Consider the following 14,887-nt stretch of genomic DNA (forward strand, 5'->3'; position numbering starts at 1 on the left):
GAAATCCTTGGTTATGGTGTGGGAAAGACTGGATGATGGTGTGGGAAAGACTTAGTGGTGTGGGAAAGCCTGGGTGATGGTGTGGTAAAGCCTGGATGATGGTGTGGGAAATCCTGAGTGATGGTGTGGGAAAGACTGGATGATGGTGTGGGAAATCCTGGATGATGGTGTGGGAAATCCTGGATGATGGTGTGGGAAATCCTGGACGATTGTGTGGGAAATCCTGGGTGATGGTGTGGGAAAGACTGGATGATGGTGTGGGAAATCCTGGGTTATGGTGTGGGAAAGCCTTGGGTGTGGTAAAGCCTTGGTGATTGTGTGGGAAAGATTTAGTGGTGTGGGAAAGACATGGTGGTGTGGGAAAGCTTCGTTGCAATGCCGTCATGGTATGGGTTCGATTTATCATTTGCTTTGTCGTTTAATGCAGGAAAAATAATTACACAATATAATAAATGGTCTTCCAATGAACAGTCTAAACTTACTAAAGTCCCTGGATGAGCTTTGGTCCACCGTCTGTCGCCGAGCTTTGGACATGACAATCAAATGGAGGTTTTCTTTGTACTTGTCCGTATTATAAACAGGGATGTTTCGATTTTTTTTCTTGCGGTGTATATGCAATTAATAATTGTGTTGCAATACTTCGGAATTTTCAAATATCAATGAACTTGAAAACATCGCGGAGGAACAGTCGGTCCACACGACCAACGGATCTTTTATTTAATTCGTAAAATGGAGAGTTTTTTTTAATTCTATTTTTTACCTTTCTCGAACAGTCCAGTCTTGTGAGAAATTCATTTATTTTTATTCTTCACAATCATTCTCTTTTTCGTTATCACAATAGGCGGTGTATAAAGCAACGATATTTGTTAGGTGCCGCTTTAATATGGTGTGTAATAGAAGCTTTATTGAAATATCTCCCGTTCACTTTTTTTGAACAGTTTATAACGAATGTGTCGTGTGTGTTATTTGTATGTGAAAAAACAAACGAGCGCATCAAGTGAAGCTTGTGCGTGCCGCGGAGGACGGAGGAGCTAATATGGCGTTGTTGCAAGCTTGTCGAATGATACTTGTTGAAGATGTACGATTAGCTGTTTGTTGCTGTTCCAGGGCAAGCGGCAAGCGACGTTTGTGCTCAGGGATTGAGGCAGAGGCAGAGGCAGAGCATCGTGAAGAACGGTCCGGTTTTGCTGAAGTTTTACGGCGACACCGTGAACAGCAGAAGAAATGGAAAGGACATGTGAGAGGAAACTGTGTGTGTGTGTGTGTGTGTGTGTGTGTGTGTGTGTGTGTGTGTGTGTGTGTGTGTCCGTGTGTGTGTCCGTGTGTGTGTGTGTCCGTGTGTGTGTGTGTGTGTGTGTGTCCGTGTCCGTGTGTGTGTGTGTCCGTGTGTGTGTGTGTGTGTCCGTGTGTGTGTGTGTGTGTGTCCATGTGTGTGTCCGTGTGTGTGTGTGTGTGTGTGTGTGTCCGTATGTGTGTGTGTGTGTCCGTGTGTGTGTGTATCCCTGTGTGTGTGTGTGTGTCCGTGTGTGTGTGTGTGTCCGTGTGTGTGTGTGTGTCCGTGTGTGTGTGTGTGTCCGTGTGTGTGTGTGTGTGTCCGTGTGTGTGTGTGTGTGTCCGTGTGTGTGTGTGTGTCCGTGTGTGTGTGTGTCCGTGTGTGTGTGTGTCCGTGTGTGTGTGTGTCCGTGTGTGTGTGTCCGTGTGTGTGTGTGTCCGTGTGTGTGTGTGTCCGTGTGTGTGTGTGTCCGTGTGTGTGTGTGTCCGTGTGTGTGTGTGTGTCCGTGTGTGTGTGTGTGTCCGTGTGTGTGTGTGTGTCCGTGTGTGTGTGTGTCCGTGTGTGTGTGTGTCCGTGTGTGTGTGTGTGTCCGTGTGTGTGTGTGTCCGTGTGTGTGTGTCCGTGTGTGTGTGCCCGTGTGTGTGTGTGTGTGTCCGTGTGTGTGTGTCCGTGTGTGTGTGTCTGTGTGTGTGTGTGTGTCCGTGTGTGTCCGTGTGTGTGTGTGTGTGTGTGTGTGTGTGTGTGTGTGTCCGTGCGCTTGTGTGTGTGTGTGTGTGTCTGTGTGTGTGTCCGTGCGCTTGTGTGTGTGTGTGTGTGTGTCCGCGTGTGTCCGTGTGCTTGTGTGTGTGTGTGTGTGTGTCTGTGTGTGTGTCCGTGCGCTTGTGTGTGTGTGTCCGCGTGTGTCCGTGTGCTTGTGTGTGTGTGTGTGTCCGCGTGTGTCCGTGCGCGTGTGTGTGTGTGTGTCCGCGTGTGTCCGTGCGCTTGTGTGTGTGTGTGTGTCCATGCGCTGTGTGTGCGTGCCCGCGTGTGTCCGTGCGCTTGTGTGTGTGTGTGTGTGTGTGTCCGTGCGCTTGTGTGTGTGCACGCGCATGTCCATGCGCTTGTGTGTGTGCACGCGCATGTCCATGCGTGTGTGTATATGTGTGTGTGTGTGTGCATGTGTCCGTGTGTGTCCGTGTTTGTGTCCGCGTGTGTCTGTGCGCTTGTGTGTGTACACGCGCGTGTCCATGCGTGTTTGTGTGTGTGTCCGTGTGTGTGCGTGTGTCCGCGTGTGTGTGTGTGTGCGTGTGTGCGTGCGTGCGCGTGTGCCCGTGCTCGTGTTTGTGTGTGGCGCCAGTCTGTTAAGTAGAATTGTTAAGTGCTTTTCACTCATTGTACATTGCATATCATGTTTGTGATTAAGTCTGCTCTGTCTCCCTTCCTTATAAATAAACCCTCTTGTTAAATGTTCCAGTTCATTGCCTGTCATTTCTACCATTGACCCAACACAGTTCGAGCTTGAGAAGTAGTGTGGCCATCTGTGCCGTAAGTTGTCATTGGGACCGGCGCGGCTCTGGTAACCCCCACTCGGTTACGCCGGACCCGAGTCGGTACATGCGACTCGGTTCGGTCAGAGTCGGCCGAGGGTGTTGTTTCCCTGGTAGCTTGACGGCGTGAGTACTTAGGTAAATTGGAATTAGACAAGTGGACCCTACCTCACGCTGTCGAAATATTGACGACCACGGTCCTTTAAGTGACCCGTCGACTCCGGAGTTATCCAGGGTGACGACATTTCAATTCCGGTGTTCGGTAGGAGACTGCCCAACTGCTCCGTCTGGCGGTCGTCCTCACTACCGAACACGGCACCACAACAGTATTTATAGTATGACCGGTCAAAAATGGATTTCACATGTTATTTTGTTTCTATCTTCACTGTCATTCTATGCAGAATCATTTTTATGAGACTGAATCGTAATTGATGCTATATCGCACGTCTGGCAACCCTTCCTCTCACCTCTTGCTGCCTTCCCTTCCCCCACCCCTCCTTGCTCCCTCTCCCTCCTCTCTCTTTCCCCCTCCATATCCTCACTCACCCCCCCCTCCCATCTCCCACCACCTCCTCACTCTTCTCTTTCTCTCTTTATCTCTCTCTTTTTTTGTCTCCTCCCCCACCCCCTGCAGTATTCCCATCAGCGAAGCAACAGGTGGTATTTGCTAGTTGCTTGATAATAAAAGACAGACTGGGCAAGAAAATGAAAATGGAACAGATCCTCAGGACAGTAGCACTGCAACCTCGGAATATGTTTCACGTGTAAATCTAACGGTGAAAACGTACTTGTGTTGATGACTGTTCACCTGAAAGACCAAAGCCTCCATGAGGCTAACTTTACAGGATCACTTCTTCTTGTTTCTTCACTTGATGACAGCATGGGAAATTTTGGCAATTCCCACAATACCCGGGCTGACTTTGAGAAGGTTTCTGATTGGAGAAATTGACCTTTTGGTCTCGTCACAATGATAGCTAAAGGGTGTGTCGGAGACGGACGAATGGGAAAAGGGAAATTTTGGATTATTATCTATTACGTTTTGACGGGGCTTTTAAGTAATTTGTATAACTGGAGCACTTGTGCATATAATTACCTCTGCCACTGAAGGTGGATGGAGGTTGTTTTCACCCTTGTCCGTCTGTTTCTTACTTGCAAAATCAACATTTTTTTTCAAGTACTTTGGTCGGTCGGTTTTTGTTTTTGTTTGTTTGTGAACAAAATATCTTAAGTTTATGGACGGATTAGGATGAAATTTGGTGAAGATCTTGGGTATGTGACTAGGACAAAATGATTAGGTTTTGGTGAAGATTTAAATCTGCATGCGAGGATTTTAAAGTGATTTTTCACCATTGAGATGTAGGGCCAAAAACGACGTGGAATGATATTGAAAAAAGTTGTGGACAGATTCAGACGAAACTTGGTGAGGAAGTTGGGCATGTAAAAAGGAAGAATTGATTTGATTTTGGTGAGGATCTGAATCTGGATCCGAGAATTTTTAAAAGTGATTTTTCACTATTGAGTGATGGGGCTTAAATGACATATAAACACGATATTTCAAAAAAAGATGTGGACGGATTCGGACAAAAGTTGGTGGATGAGTTGTTTAGGTGACATGAACAAGCCATTTAAATTTTATTTCAGCTCCGACTCCAGATCAGGCCTTTCGATGGGATACAAAACATAAACGAACTAGAACGGGCACTCGGTAGAGCGCATACCTTCGCTACCGCAACTTTTTTTCCGGGCACATTTGAAAAATGTCACTTTAAAACGTCCATGACGTCACAACCGTCAGTCCGATTGATGTCAAATTTGGTGTGTGACTTCCTTGAGGGCAGTCCAATAAAATGGAATGATAAAGACTGAAAAATTAAAAAGTTGAAAAATGACGTCATTTGCGGTAGCGTCAAAATGACGTCAAAAATGACGTCAATGACCATCTTTTGACGTCATTTTGACGCCCTTCCGGTGACGTCACGCCCAATCGGGGACAACCATTCTGAAAGCTCTTAGTTCACTGAACGTTTTTACGTTGGTTTCATGTCAATAGCTCTATTAGATCTGAAGCTATGCCTACAAGTATATTTTGACCTTGTGTGTGACCTTGACCTTGACTACAGTGTTAATTGGCAAAACCTGTACATCAATAAACAGATATTTTGGTACTGATCCTAATGCCTGGATTTGGGAGACTTTCCTTTATAAATTATATAGATATTTGAATGTAAAATATCAGGACATTTAGCCACAATTGAAAAACGTCATGTTCAAACGTCAATGACGTCATAACGGTCAGTCCGATCGACGTCAAATTTGGTGTGTGACGTCCTTAAGGTAAGTTCTACAAAACGGTATGATCAAAACTGATGTGGTCGAAAATTGAAAATTTACGTCATCTTGTGACGTCATTTTGACGCACTTCCGATGACGTCACGTCAAATCCGACACAAGGCTCCCAAAAGGTATTTCGTCATGGAACAATATGGCGGTGGTTGCATGTCAATAGCTATATTATGAAGGAAGTTATGCTTAAAAGTGTGTTTTTGACCTTTTCATGACCTTGACCTTTGACCCGATCGCTCCCAAAATCTAATCAAATCGTCCTTGGATAATCGCGAATCATCCCACCAAATTTCATGCAATTCGGTTTAATACTTTCTGAGTTATGCGAATAACAAACAAACACACATTCACAAATAAATAAATACACAGCGACCAAAACATAACCTTTCGCAGAATGCGAAGGTAATCAGCCTGGCTGAGGTATGCGCTCTATCGAGTGCTCTTCCAGTTGATGTTTCTTTTTTGGGGGTGAAAATTTTTAGCTGAAAAATTTTTTTTTTTCATAAAAAAATTCCTGTCAACATTGCTGCTCTAACTTGAAAACTTGTCGGGTAAAAAAGAACCTAAATGTGGAGCACTATTCCATCAAGCTGCGGATGAAGACCTTGTCGGTGGATAAGAGTTCAGGTGTGCCAAGGAAACACCTTGCATGCTGGAGGGTGCCCAGTCAGCAACTGGCTTTACAGGCCAAGTTAGAGGTGTGGTTTAATGAAGAAAGATCATCGCTGATAGTAAGGTACAAAGGTTTAAGTGGCTTAAGTTGAGAGGTTTTTTAGGTCATCTCGTTAGAGATGACCTAATGAAACCAGTCTCGATGTCCATACGTATGTCCCCATTTTTTTCTTCCCATTTTCTTGATATTTGGTATGTGGGTAGATGTCGATGAGGGATGCATGACGGTATGACCTTTGACCCGATTGAAGGTCAATGTCAAGGTCACTCCAAAGTTGTGAAATCGTCCATTTTCAAAATCTATCTCCTCCGCCATTTATGATCCGATCTTTGAAATTCCTTCGGATTCTGATTATATGGAACAATATCTAAATTTGGTCGGGCCGTTTTTTTGAAATTCGTCCTGGTTATCGAGTCACGTGTCTTCAAAGTTGGAAAAATTGTCGATGTGATACGGTCAAAAAATTTTTTTCCCGATCTTGATGAAAGTTGGTATGTAGGTAGGGGTCGATGAGTGATCCACGACGGTATGACTTTTGAAACGATTGAAGGTCAAGGTCAAGGCCACTCCAAAGTTGCGAAATCGTCCATTTTCAAAATCTATCTCTTCTGCCGTTTGTGATCCGATCTTCGAAATTTCTTCGGATTCTGATAATATCTAAATTTGGTATGGCTGGTTTTTAAAAATTCATTCTGGTTATCGAGTCACGTGTCTTCAAAGTTGGAAAAATCGTTGATGTGATTCGGTCAAAAAAAATTACTTCTGATCTTGATGAAACTTGGTATGTCAGTAGGGGTCGATGAGTGATGCACGACGGTATGACTTTAGACACGATTGAAGGTCAAGGTCAAGGTCACTCCAAAGTTGAAAAATCAGCTAATTTCAACATGATCTCGGCGGAATTTCCAACGGATTATGATAGTAGGGTAAAATATCTGAATCTGGTTGGGTCGTATTTTTCGAATTTGTAATTTGATTTCTGAGATTTTCTATCCTTTTTACTCCCGGGCTTTCGTCTGTACGTTGAACCAAAAGACAAGATGACATCAAAGTCATTCTAAGCCGATCAGAGATCCACATCTACAGAGCTTCAGAGATAACTGTCACCCCCAACCGGGGGTAATTTTTATTTGAGGAATTTTCTGAACTTCTTTAAGGAAGTAGATGAGAGGATTTTCCAGACGGTCCTTTCTGGTAGAGACAATGAGTGAGTGAGTTTGTGGGATTTGTCAGCATTTAAAAGACGTATTCCAATTGTTTGACCAACTTGAGAGTCTATCAAGGTATGAAGAGAGGGAAGAGGCTGCTGCCTGCCTATCTTAAGGATGAGAGATGTCAGAGAAAATCAGCAAATGGGTAAAGAGGATTTTCCAGAGTGTCAGAAAGATAATTGATGAAGATCTATAAAAGGACTGGGCCCAGAACACTCTGCCTTGGGGCACTCCAGCCTTGAAAGTGAGGAGAAAAAAGGATTCCATTGAGAGACACTCATTGCCGATGAGAATAGAGGCAGTCAGTAACTTTATGTGTGGACTTGGTCTTGGATGCCATGTGAGTGAACATAATCATGTGAAATGAGACTTGCTTTTAATCGTATCATCCCACAAATGCTCCAAAAAATGTCCCACAGAATATGGGTGCAAAATTATTCTCCGTAATGACAATGATGGAGCACAAACGGATTCACTGGACACTTGTCATGTGCTGTAAAATGTGTAATAAAGTAAAAGAGTACAGTACTGCAAATATATGTGGTATAACTTGTCGAACCCTTCAGTGTTGTCAGTTCGTGTGATAAAAGGCAATGTCCCAATTTTTACAAGGGGTGACAAGACATTGTGGCCACCTGGTACACTCAAAATTGTTCTGGGAATAAGATGTATGGTATAAAAGGCAAGGTTTGCAAATTGAAGAATGCAACCGTGGTCTCGGTTCATAGAGGAACAAAACAAAAAGTGCTCTTCCTTTTGCAAATTAATGCTGCACACCTGAATCTTTTTTTTTTTTAATAGAAATAAATAATAAAGATTGTGGTATTTATTTTTCAGGACAAGGAGGAAACCTTTGCGTCGATGCTTCGTCATTCGCCACTTGTACAGCTTGGGCTGACCAAGGACAAGGTGGTGCTCGGACAAATCTTTCAAGTGGTGGATGATGATCTGTACATTGACTTTGGGGGAAAATTTCACTGTGTTTGCAAGAGGCCTGCTGTGGATGGACAGTGAGTTTTATCATTATTCTACCCCAACCCCTCCACCCATTCCCCCACAAATGCTGCTGCTGTGTGTTTTTGTAATTCCAGATTTATTATTATTTGCCATCAAAATAAATAACACTAAGCCAGTCGCACCAGGAATTGGAGAACTACACCGAGGACTTGACTAGTTGAAAGAAGAATCCAAAGCAGCAGTGTGCAACCTCAGCTAATCGGAGAGCCGCATGTTTGTCCCTCAACCAATGCTCGGCCTTCATAAGATCCTTGGTTTCAGTGGGGACAACCTTAGCTATTTGAAGTATCCTTTGTTGCAGCATGGTATTTCTGTATGACTTGTGACTCCTTTGTGGGTCATTTCTAATGCAATGATGATGTCCTAAAGTAAGGCCAGTGCTCTTTGCATAGACTCAAAACGGATTTATTAGCATCACTGCACCGGATGTGGATTAGCTGGGAGGTTGTAATTCCCAACTAATTGGCTCTCATATAAGTCTGGGATTGTAAGCCTGGTGTTGGCGCAGTGGTTAGGGCAGCGGCTTGGGATCCAAAAGGTCCTGAGTTCAAGCCCCGTTGGGCCACTGAATTAATACACCAGGGGGTTGACTCAGCCTGTCATCCTTCCGAGGTCGGCGAAATGAGTACCGGTATACTGGGCCGGTGTATACCCCGGTTAAAATAGGTATACCATATCCCTGTGTCGTAAGAGGTGACCAGGGTTGCGTCAGGAAGGGCATCCGGCGTAAAACATGTGCCAAATCACTATGCGGATCATACAGATGATCCGCTGTGGCGACCCCTAAAGGGAGCAGCCGAAAGAAGAAGAAGAGATAAGTCTGGGATTGTGCTAGCGGTAAGCTCGGCTGCATTAATCAAGATCCCATTAAATAACAGCAGCACAATCGCTGAGTGCACGATTCCAAGATGAGGAGGTCATGTGTTCCGAGGTAAACGGTTGTAAGACTGAGAACCCTGGGTTACGTCATGAAGTTATTGACGTTCGCGGTCGATTAGCGACCCGACGTGACACGCAGTTATTTGTGTGTGATGACCTCGATTCCCGGTGAGTCAGAGAGAACAGTGTATACCCCACCCTCGTCGTATCCCCGCGGCGACCCCGGGCCCCCAACAATATGTTTTCTCGCCCCATCTCTCAACGAGTAAGAATCACTTCCAAAATTAAAATAAAATATAAAAATCTTGCATCCAGATGACCACCATAATCAAATCAGTTGGTCCTTGTCACACACCCAACATGTCCACCACATTTTGTCCGAATCCGTCCTTAACTTTTTGAGATATCCTGGGGGAAAAAAAGAAAAAGACAGACAATCTATGCCAGCGTGAAAACATAACCTCCATCCACCTTCATTGACGGAGGTAATGCAAATGGAATAATAATGTTGTTACAAAACAATATTAATACTAATAATATCCCCCCTCTCAAGGAGTTTTTCCTCTTTGGGCAAATGCCTTGCTAATGTGTACAAATAGGTTTTCGTGGCGTTTCATGGGCACCCGTACCAGAAGTAAATAATTCGAGATATATATATATATATATATATATATATATATATATATATATATATATATATATATATATATATATATATATATATATATATATATATATATATATATATATATATATATATATATATTTTTTTTTTTAACATCATAAACCACAAGCATGTATGGATTGCCTTTTTATATATTCGCTGTTTATCACTAAACTGAAAGGGAAGCAACCTGACATTTTTGAGGCATTTCATGATTATCACATACCCCACAGACTATCAGATTCGAGCCTAGATCTACTGTAATCTATATACCCCCAGAGAGGGAAACAACATGACCCTTCCTGCCACTCCCATAGGGAGTGGGTGTACTGCTACAAAAAAAAAGCATTTGGTCATAAATATACTACTTGATGTAACTTCTGGGTGACCATACTTTTCCCTTTGCTTTTTATGCCTCCACAGCTGAAGGCCGGAGGCATTATTTTGGGGTGTTTGTGTCTGTCTCTGTTTGTCCATCTGTTGTCTGTTTTTGTTTTTGTTTGTTTGTTTTGGTTTTTTTTTTCTCCATGATAACTTGTGAACCACTAAAGGGATTTCAACCACACTTGGCACAAGTATGGACTGTAATACAAAAATTAATTAGATTTTCAGTCAAAAGGTCTAAGGTCATAACCTTTCATTGAAAATCTTGTTACCACAATAACTTGTGCACCACTGCAAGGATTTCAATAAAACTTTGCACAAGTAAGGACTGTAACACAAACATTAACTGTGTCTAATTTGGGTTTAACAGGTCAAAGGTCATGTGCCCTTTGAAAATAATTTTGCAGATCATCTTACGATGATTCACCGTCTGTCCGTCTGTCCGTCTGTCTGTTCCTAGGTACCGCAAAAACGGCTGAACCGATTGCAACCATTTTTAGTGTGTGTAATCCTGGGACCCCTTGGAGTAAAATAGGCATAAATATAATAACATGACCCCCTTGACGGTTCCCGTAGGGAGCGGGTGCTTCTAGTGATGTGAATTAGAGGCATCTGATGTTCTCTCTTTCTTATCTCTCTTCTTTCTCACACTTTCTCTCGATTGACCTTTATTTGAAATTTAATGTAACAGTTGGTTGACATCTAACGTGAACAGAGGCATATCCATCGATGCATTCGCATCAAATTATATTTTCTAGTTAAGTGGTGTAATGGATAGAGCATCCACTCCAAGTCTGCAAGGTCAGTGGTTCAAACTAAACCACGGTCATTTGAAATTTTATTGGTATTTACCAGAGACTTTTTTTTTTTTAAATCGTACCTATTGCTTCCATGCTTGATATGATATTCAGTATTTAAAAGGATAAAAGCGTGGACAATCCACACAGGTTGGCATCCAAGGGGAGGAGGAAATTCATCCGTATGAAATGCCCCGCTGAGTGCAGTGAGAATTGGTGCCATTGTTTGCAACATCGCTGGGATCCAGAGTACCCCGAGAAGTAACAGCACTTCCCTTAAGCTCAGTGGCTGTGTTTGATTTGTCTTGCAGTCCTGTGTTTTCGTGTGTGTGTGTGTGTGTGTGTGTGTGTGTGTGTGTGTGTGTGTGTGTGTGTGTGTGTGTGTGTGTGTGTGTGTGTGTGTGTGTGTGTGTGTGTGTGTGTGTGTGGCAAATCCACTACGAGTCTTAGATCATGTCAACAAATAAATATATAAATAAAGTTTAGAGTAAGGCAGGTGCAGGCAGATCCCAATTCAGCAGTGAAATTTGCATTTGTTTTTTTGATGTTTCCTATTTGAGAATGTTTCTTTGCACTTGTAGTTTGAACCAAAATAAGGAACATAGGTCTGTGCAATAACCTTGGGACTAATTTTACTGATTTTAGTCTGTTGTTTTGATATAATCTGTATTGTGATTCTTATGACGTACCTTTCTAGAGTTGCACTAATCTGAGTGGAGATAAGCCACAGCTCAACTTAAACCGATTCCCAGTGGACCAGCAGAGTGCCGGGAAATACTCTGTGGATTTATTCTAAAGGATTCCCTGTGTTGGAGAGTAATATAAATGGCACTGTTTGAAAGCCAATAATCAATTTGTATCTGTTGGAACATTAAGATGCCTGTTTTAAAAGCCCATCTTTCCACATTGAAGAAATGGGATTGGGAGCTAAATGCAACGGTTCCAACAGTAACATTTATATTTTTCCATGACAGCAACAAGCCTCGAGAGTCTAGAATAACGAGTGATGGAGATGGACTGAGCACACAAAATTATATATCGGAATACTACTCGAGGCAATATAAAATATATAAAAGCACACTGAAGAGCACACAACCAACAGCGACAAGGATGCGATGTAAAATATCCTTTTTTGCATGTTGCACTCCATTTTAGGTCATCATTGACAATCACAGATAGACATGCAATATGTTTTTTTGAATTACAACATGCCTTTCTATAAACCCATCAGCAAAGCGATGGGTAGGCACTGCTAGTTATTGTCATTCATAAAGCATTCCAGTTCACACTTTCCATTAATTTGTGAAGGTAGACCTTACAACCAATGCTAATCTGGACCAATAGATGATTAGAGTTTGCACAAATGGGGTTGCAAAAGAGCTCGGACTTGACGAAGTAACCAATTGAATGATGGACGTTCCCTGGTTCACAGCATAATTGAGCGCTATCACAACAGTAAATCATCCCCAGAGTTTTTATGACAATCCAGTGTGTTTACCAGCATACATTTCTCATTAATATTGGCTGATGCTTGCTTTTGACTTCTGGCACATTCCAAGTCTGCCTCCCATGAACTCACTGGGTGTGCTCTGGCTTTCAAAAGGAATTAGCCACTGTGGCTAATCCAGGTTTAGAATGATTAGCCACAGGAGAAAGGAAATAGCCACATTTTTTATTCAAAAGTTTTTTTTTTTAGCAATATGAAATAATAAGTTAATTTTAAGGTGGATGTGTGAGTTTGATGGGTGAGGTTGGTTGGATTATTCAGATTGGTTGGATGAGTGAGTTTGACTTGTGAGATTGGTTGAATGAACGACCATCAGGGGAGGTGGTGATTGTGTGTGTGTGTGTGTGTGTGTGTGTGTGTGTGTGTGTGTGTGTGTGTGTGTGTGTGTGTGTGTGTGTGTGTGTGTGTGTGTGTGTGTGTGTGTGTGTGTGTGTGTGTGTGGTGTATGGTTTTTGTGCCTTTAGTAGGTGGTAATGGGGTGGTTGTGGACCAGGATTGGACCAACCTCATGCCAGTCAAACTCTCTCATCCAACCAATCTCAAACATCAAACTCACATTTCCAACCAATGTCACACAACAAACTCTCTCATCCAAACAAACTCGTACTACTACTGATTGTGTCAAAACTCACCTGGCAACCACTGACCCAACGAAGCATGTAGCGCCAAGTAGCGCCGAATCATTCTGGAAAAAAAAAAAAATAACATTTTGAGGCGAGAATCAAGGGAATCACGTGTAATTTCGGTCGATTTTTTTTTTAATTATTATTTATTTATTTATTTTACTAGAAACTAGTTTAAAACTACTAAAGTTAGGATATATAAGCTTGTACGAAATCATGCGTGATTCCCGTAATCAAAACGTACAAAATGGCGGCCATCTCAACGAAGGTTGAATTCTGTGCTAAAATCACCCAAAATTCGTCTAAAACTGGTAAAATAAATAAATAAATAAACCACTAAAACATGGATTAGCCACAGTGGCTAATGGGTGGTTTAAAATATTAGCCACAGGTAAGGGGGATTTGCCTTGTGGCGACGTGGTGAGCAGCAGCGCACACCCAGACTCAGCTGGCCACAAAATATTTGCCGTCTCTGCTCTTGTATGCTTTGTGTTGGCGGAGGAAATTTTTACAAGATAATTGTAGATATCGGGATATTTTACAGTTCATCAGGCACCTGCTCCGCATTGTCGTGCTTCTCCTGCAAATTTCCTGGTAGGCTGTAGGGTAGGGATTTGTGACTCCAGCGACTTGTAATTTCTGGATATACCGGTGCCTGCTCTGCTTATCTACAGTACATGACTGACAACATTAGAATAGCTCCAATTGGAGCCACTTCCAATTCCAGCTATTTCTCCAGACATTTTGAGTGATATCAGATCTGGATTGTTTACAATCTGGATAGCTTATAAAATGGTGGACCAAACAGGTGGTGACGTCACCACCTCACGTCAAGTCATGAGGGAAACTTTAAGTAAAGTGTACGACGTGTTGATGTTTTGAATGATGAATTTTCCTTGGGAATCTATTGTTTAATCGCACAAAACCTACTGACGTTCCCAATTGTATAGATTTATTTATTACTAGCAGGGGTACCCAGAGTTGCCAGGCAACATCAGTTCCCTCATCCTATCCCTCCTCTTGCCTCCTCTTACCCCCTCTCTGTCTGGACTTCCAATCTACCCCTTCCCCTCCCTCCAGGCTCCCATCCCTCCTTCCCCTGATTTGTGGAGGTTGACTTTGGGACTTCCCACTCTGGGGATGTGTACATTGCAAAAGTGCACGTTATCTCCACAGTTGACTTGTAATACCCTCTTCCATCACCACTGGGTGGCACTACATGCACGATACACGATTGCATAAAGAATTATTGTCGACCTTCCCTATCGAACCCCCATGACTACAGATGAAACCAAGTCGCCCATGTTCACCACAAGGTCGACCTTGGTGCATGTCCCAAGTTTGGTGGCAATTGACCCAGTTGTTTGGTGCAATTGGTGTTGCACACAGAGACACAGACAGAAAATGACATTTATTTATTAGATTATCCTCAACACATGTTGACCTCAGAGTACGTTATTTGCCAGTGTTTGTTTATTTATTGTGATTAGGCTTGTACATGACAACTTGTCCAAAAATATGATGAATCTCTTTTGCCTTTCTTACTTGCAGTTTATGCCTGAATTTGACACACATTTGCTGTGTGCAACTGGCAAGCATGTTCGTGTCTTTCCTCTCCTCTGTTGCAGGAATTATCACCGTGGAACACGGGTTCGGCTGCGTCTCATTGATCTCGAGCTTACTGCCCGTTTTTTGGGGGCTCGCACCGACACAACAATTCTTGAGGCAGATGCTGTCCTGCTGGGATTGAGTGACGAAGCTTGAATGCCGGTGCATGGACATGCCGTGACGGTCTCTGCAACGAAGGGAGTGTTTCTTTCTGTAAAATAATGGCATCACATAAGCAATGTGCATGTTTAAATGTATGTCAACTATCTTGTAATAGTTTTGTGCTCATTTGTATGATTAAAGAGTGTTGAAGCTGATAAATTATTTGTTGTGTACAGTCATCCCCCATTTATTGCAGGGGTTACGTTCCAAACCCCCCCCC

At 42.9% G+C, this 14,887-nt stretch overlaps 1 protein-coding gene across 1 annotated transcript; it reads left to right on the top strand.

The window, feature by feature from the left end:
• Positions 1–977: 977 nt before the first annotated feature.
• MRPS28 (mitochondrial ribosomal protein S28) lies at positions 978–14,826 on the top strand. Its single transcript, XM_085891140.1, has 3 exons — positions 978–1,237; positions 7,864–8,036; positions 14,526–14,826. Exons 1-3 carry the CDS (start codon positions 1,037–1,039, stop codon positions 14,659–14,661), a joined length of 510 nt encoding a protein of 169 aa, XP_085747266.1. The 5' UTR covers positions 978–1,036; the 3' UTR covers positions 14,662–14,826.
• The last annotated feature ends 61 nt before the right edge of the window (positions 14,827–14,887 follow it).

The sequence above is a fragment of the Eptatretus burgeri genome, chromosome 1 (assembly GCF_056783735.1).
Source record: "Eptatretus burgeri isolate ZD-2024b chromosome 1, Ebu_testis_v1, whole genome shotgun sequence".
NCBI classification, from domain to species: Eukaryota; Metazoa; Chordata; class Myxini; order Myxiniformes; family Myxinidae; genus Eptatretus; species Eptatretus burgeri.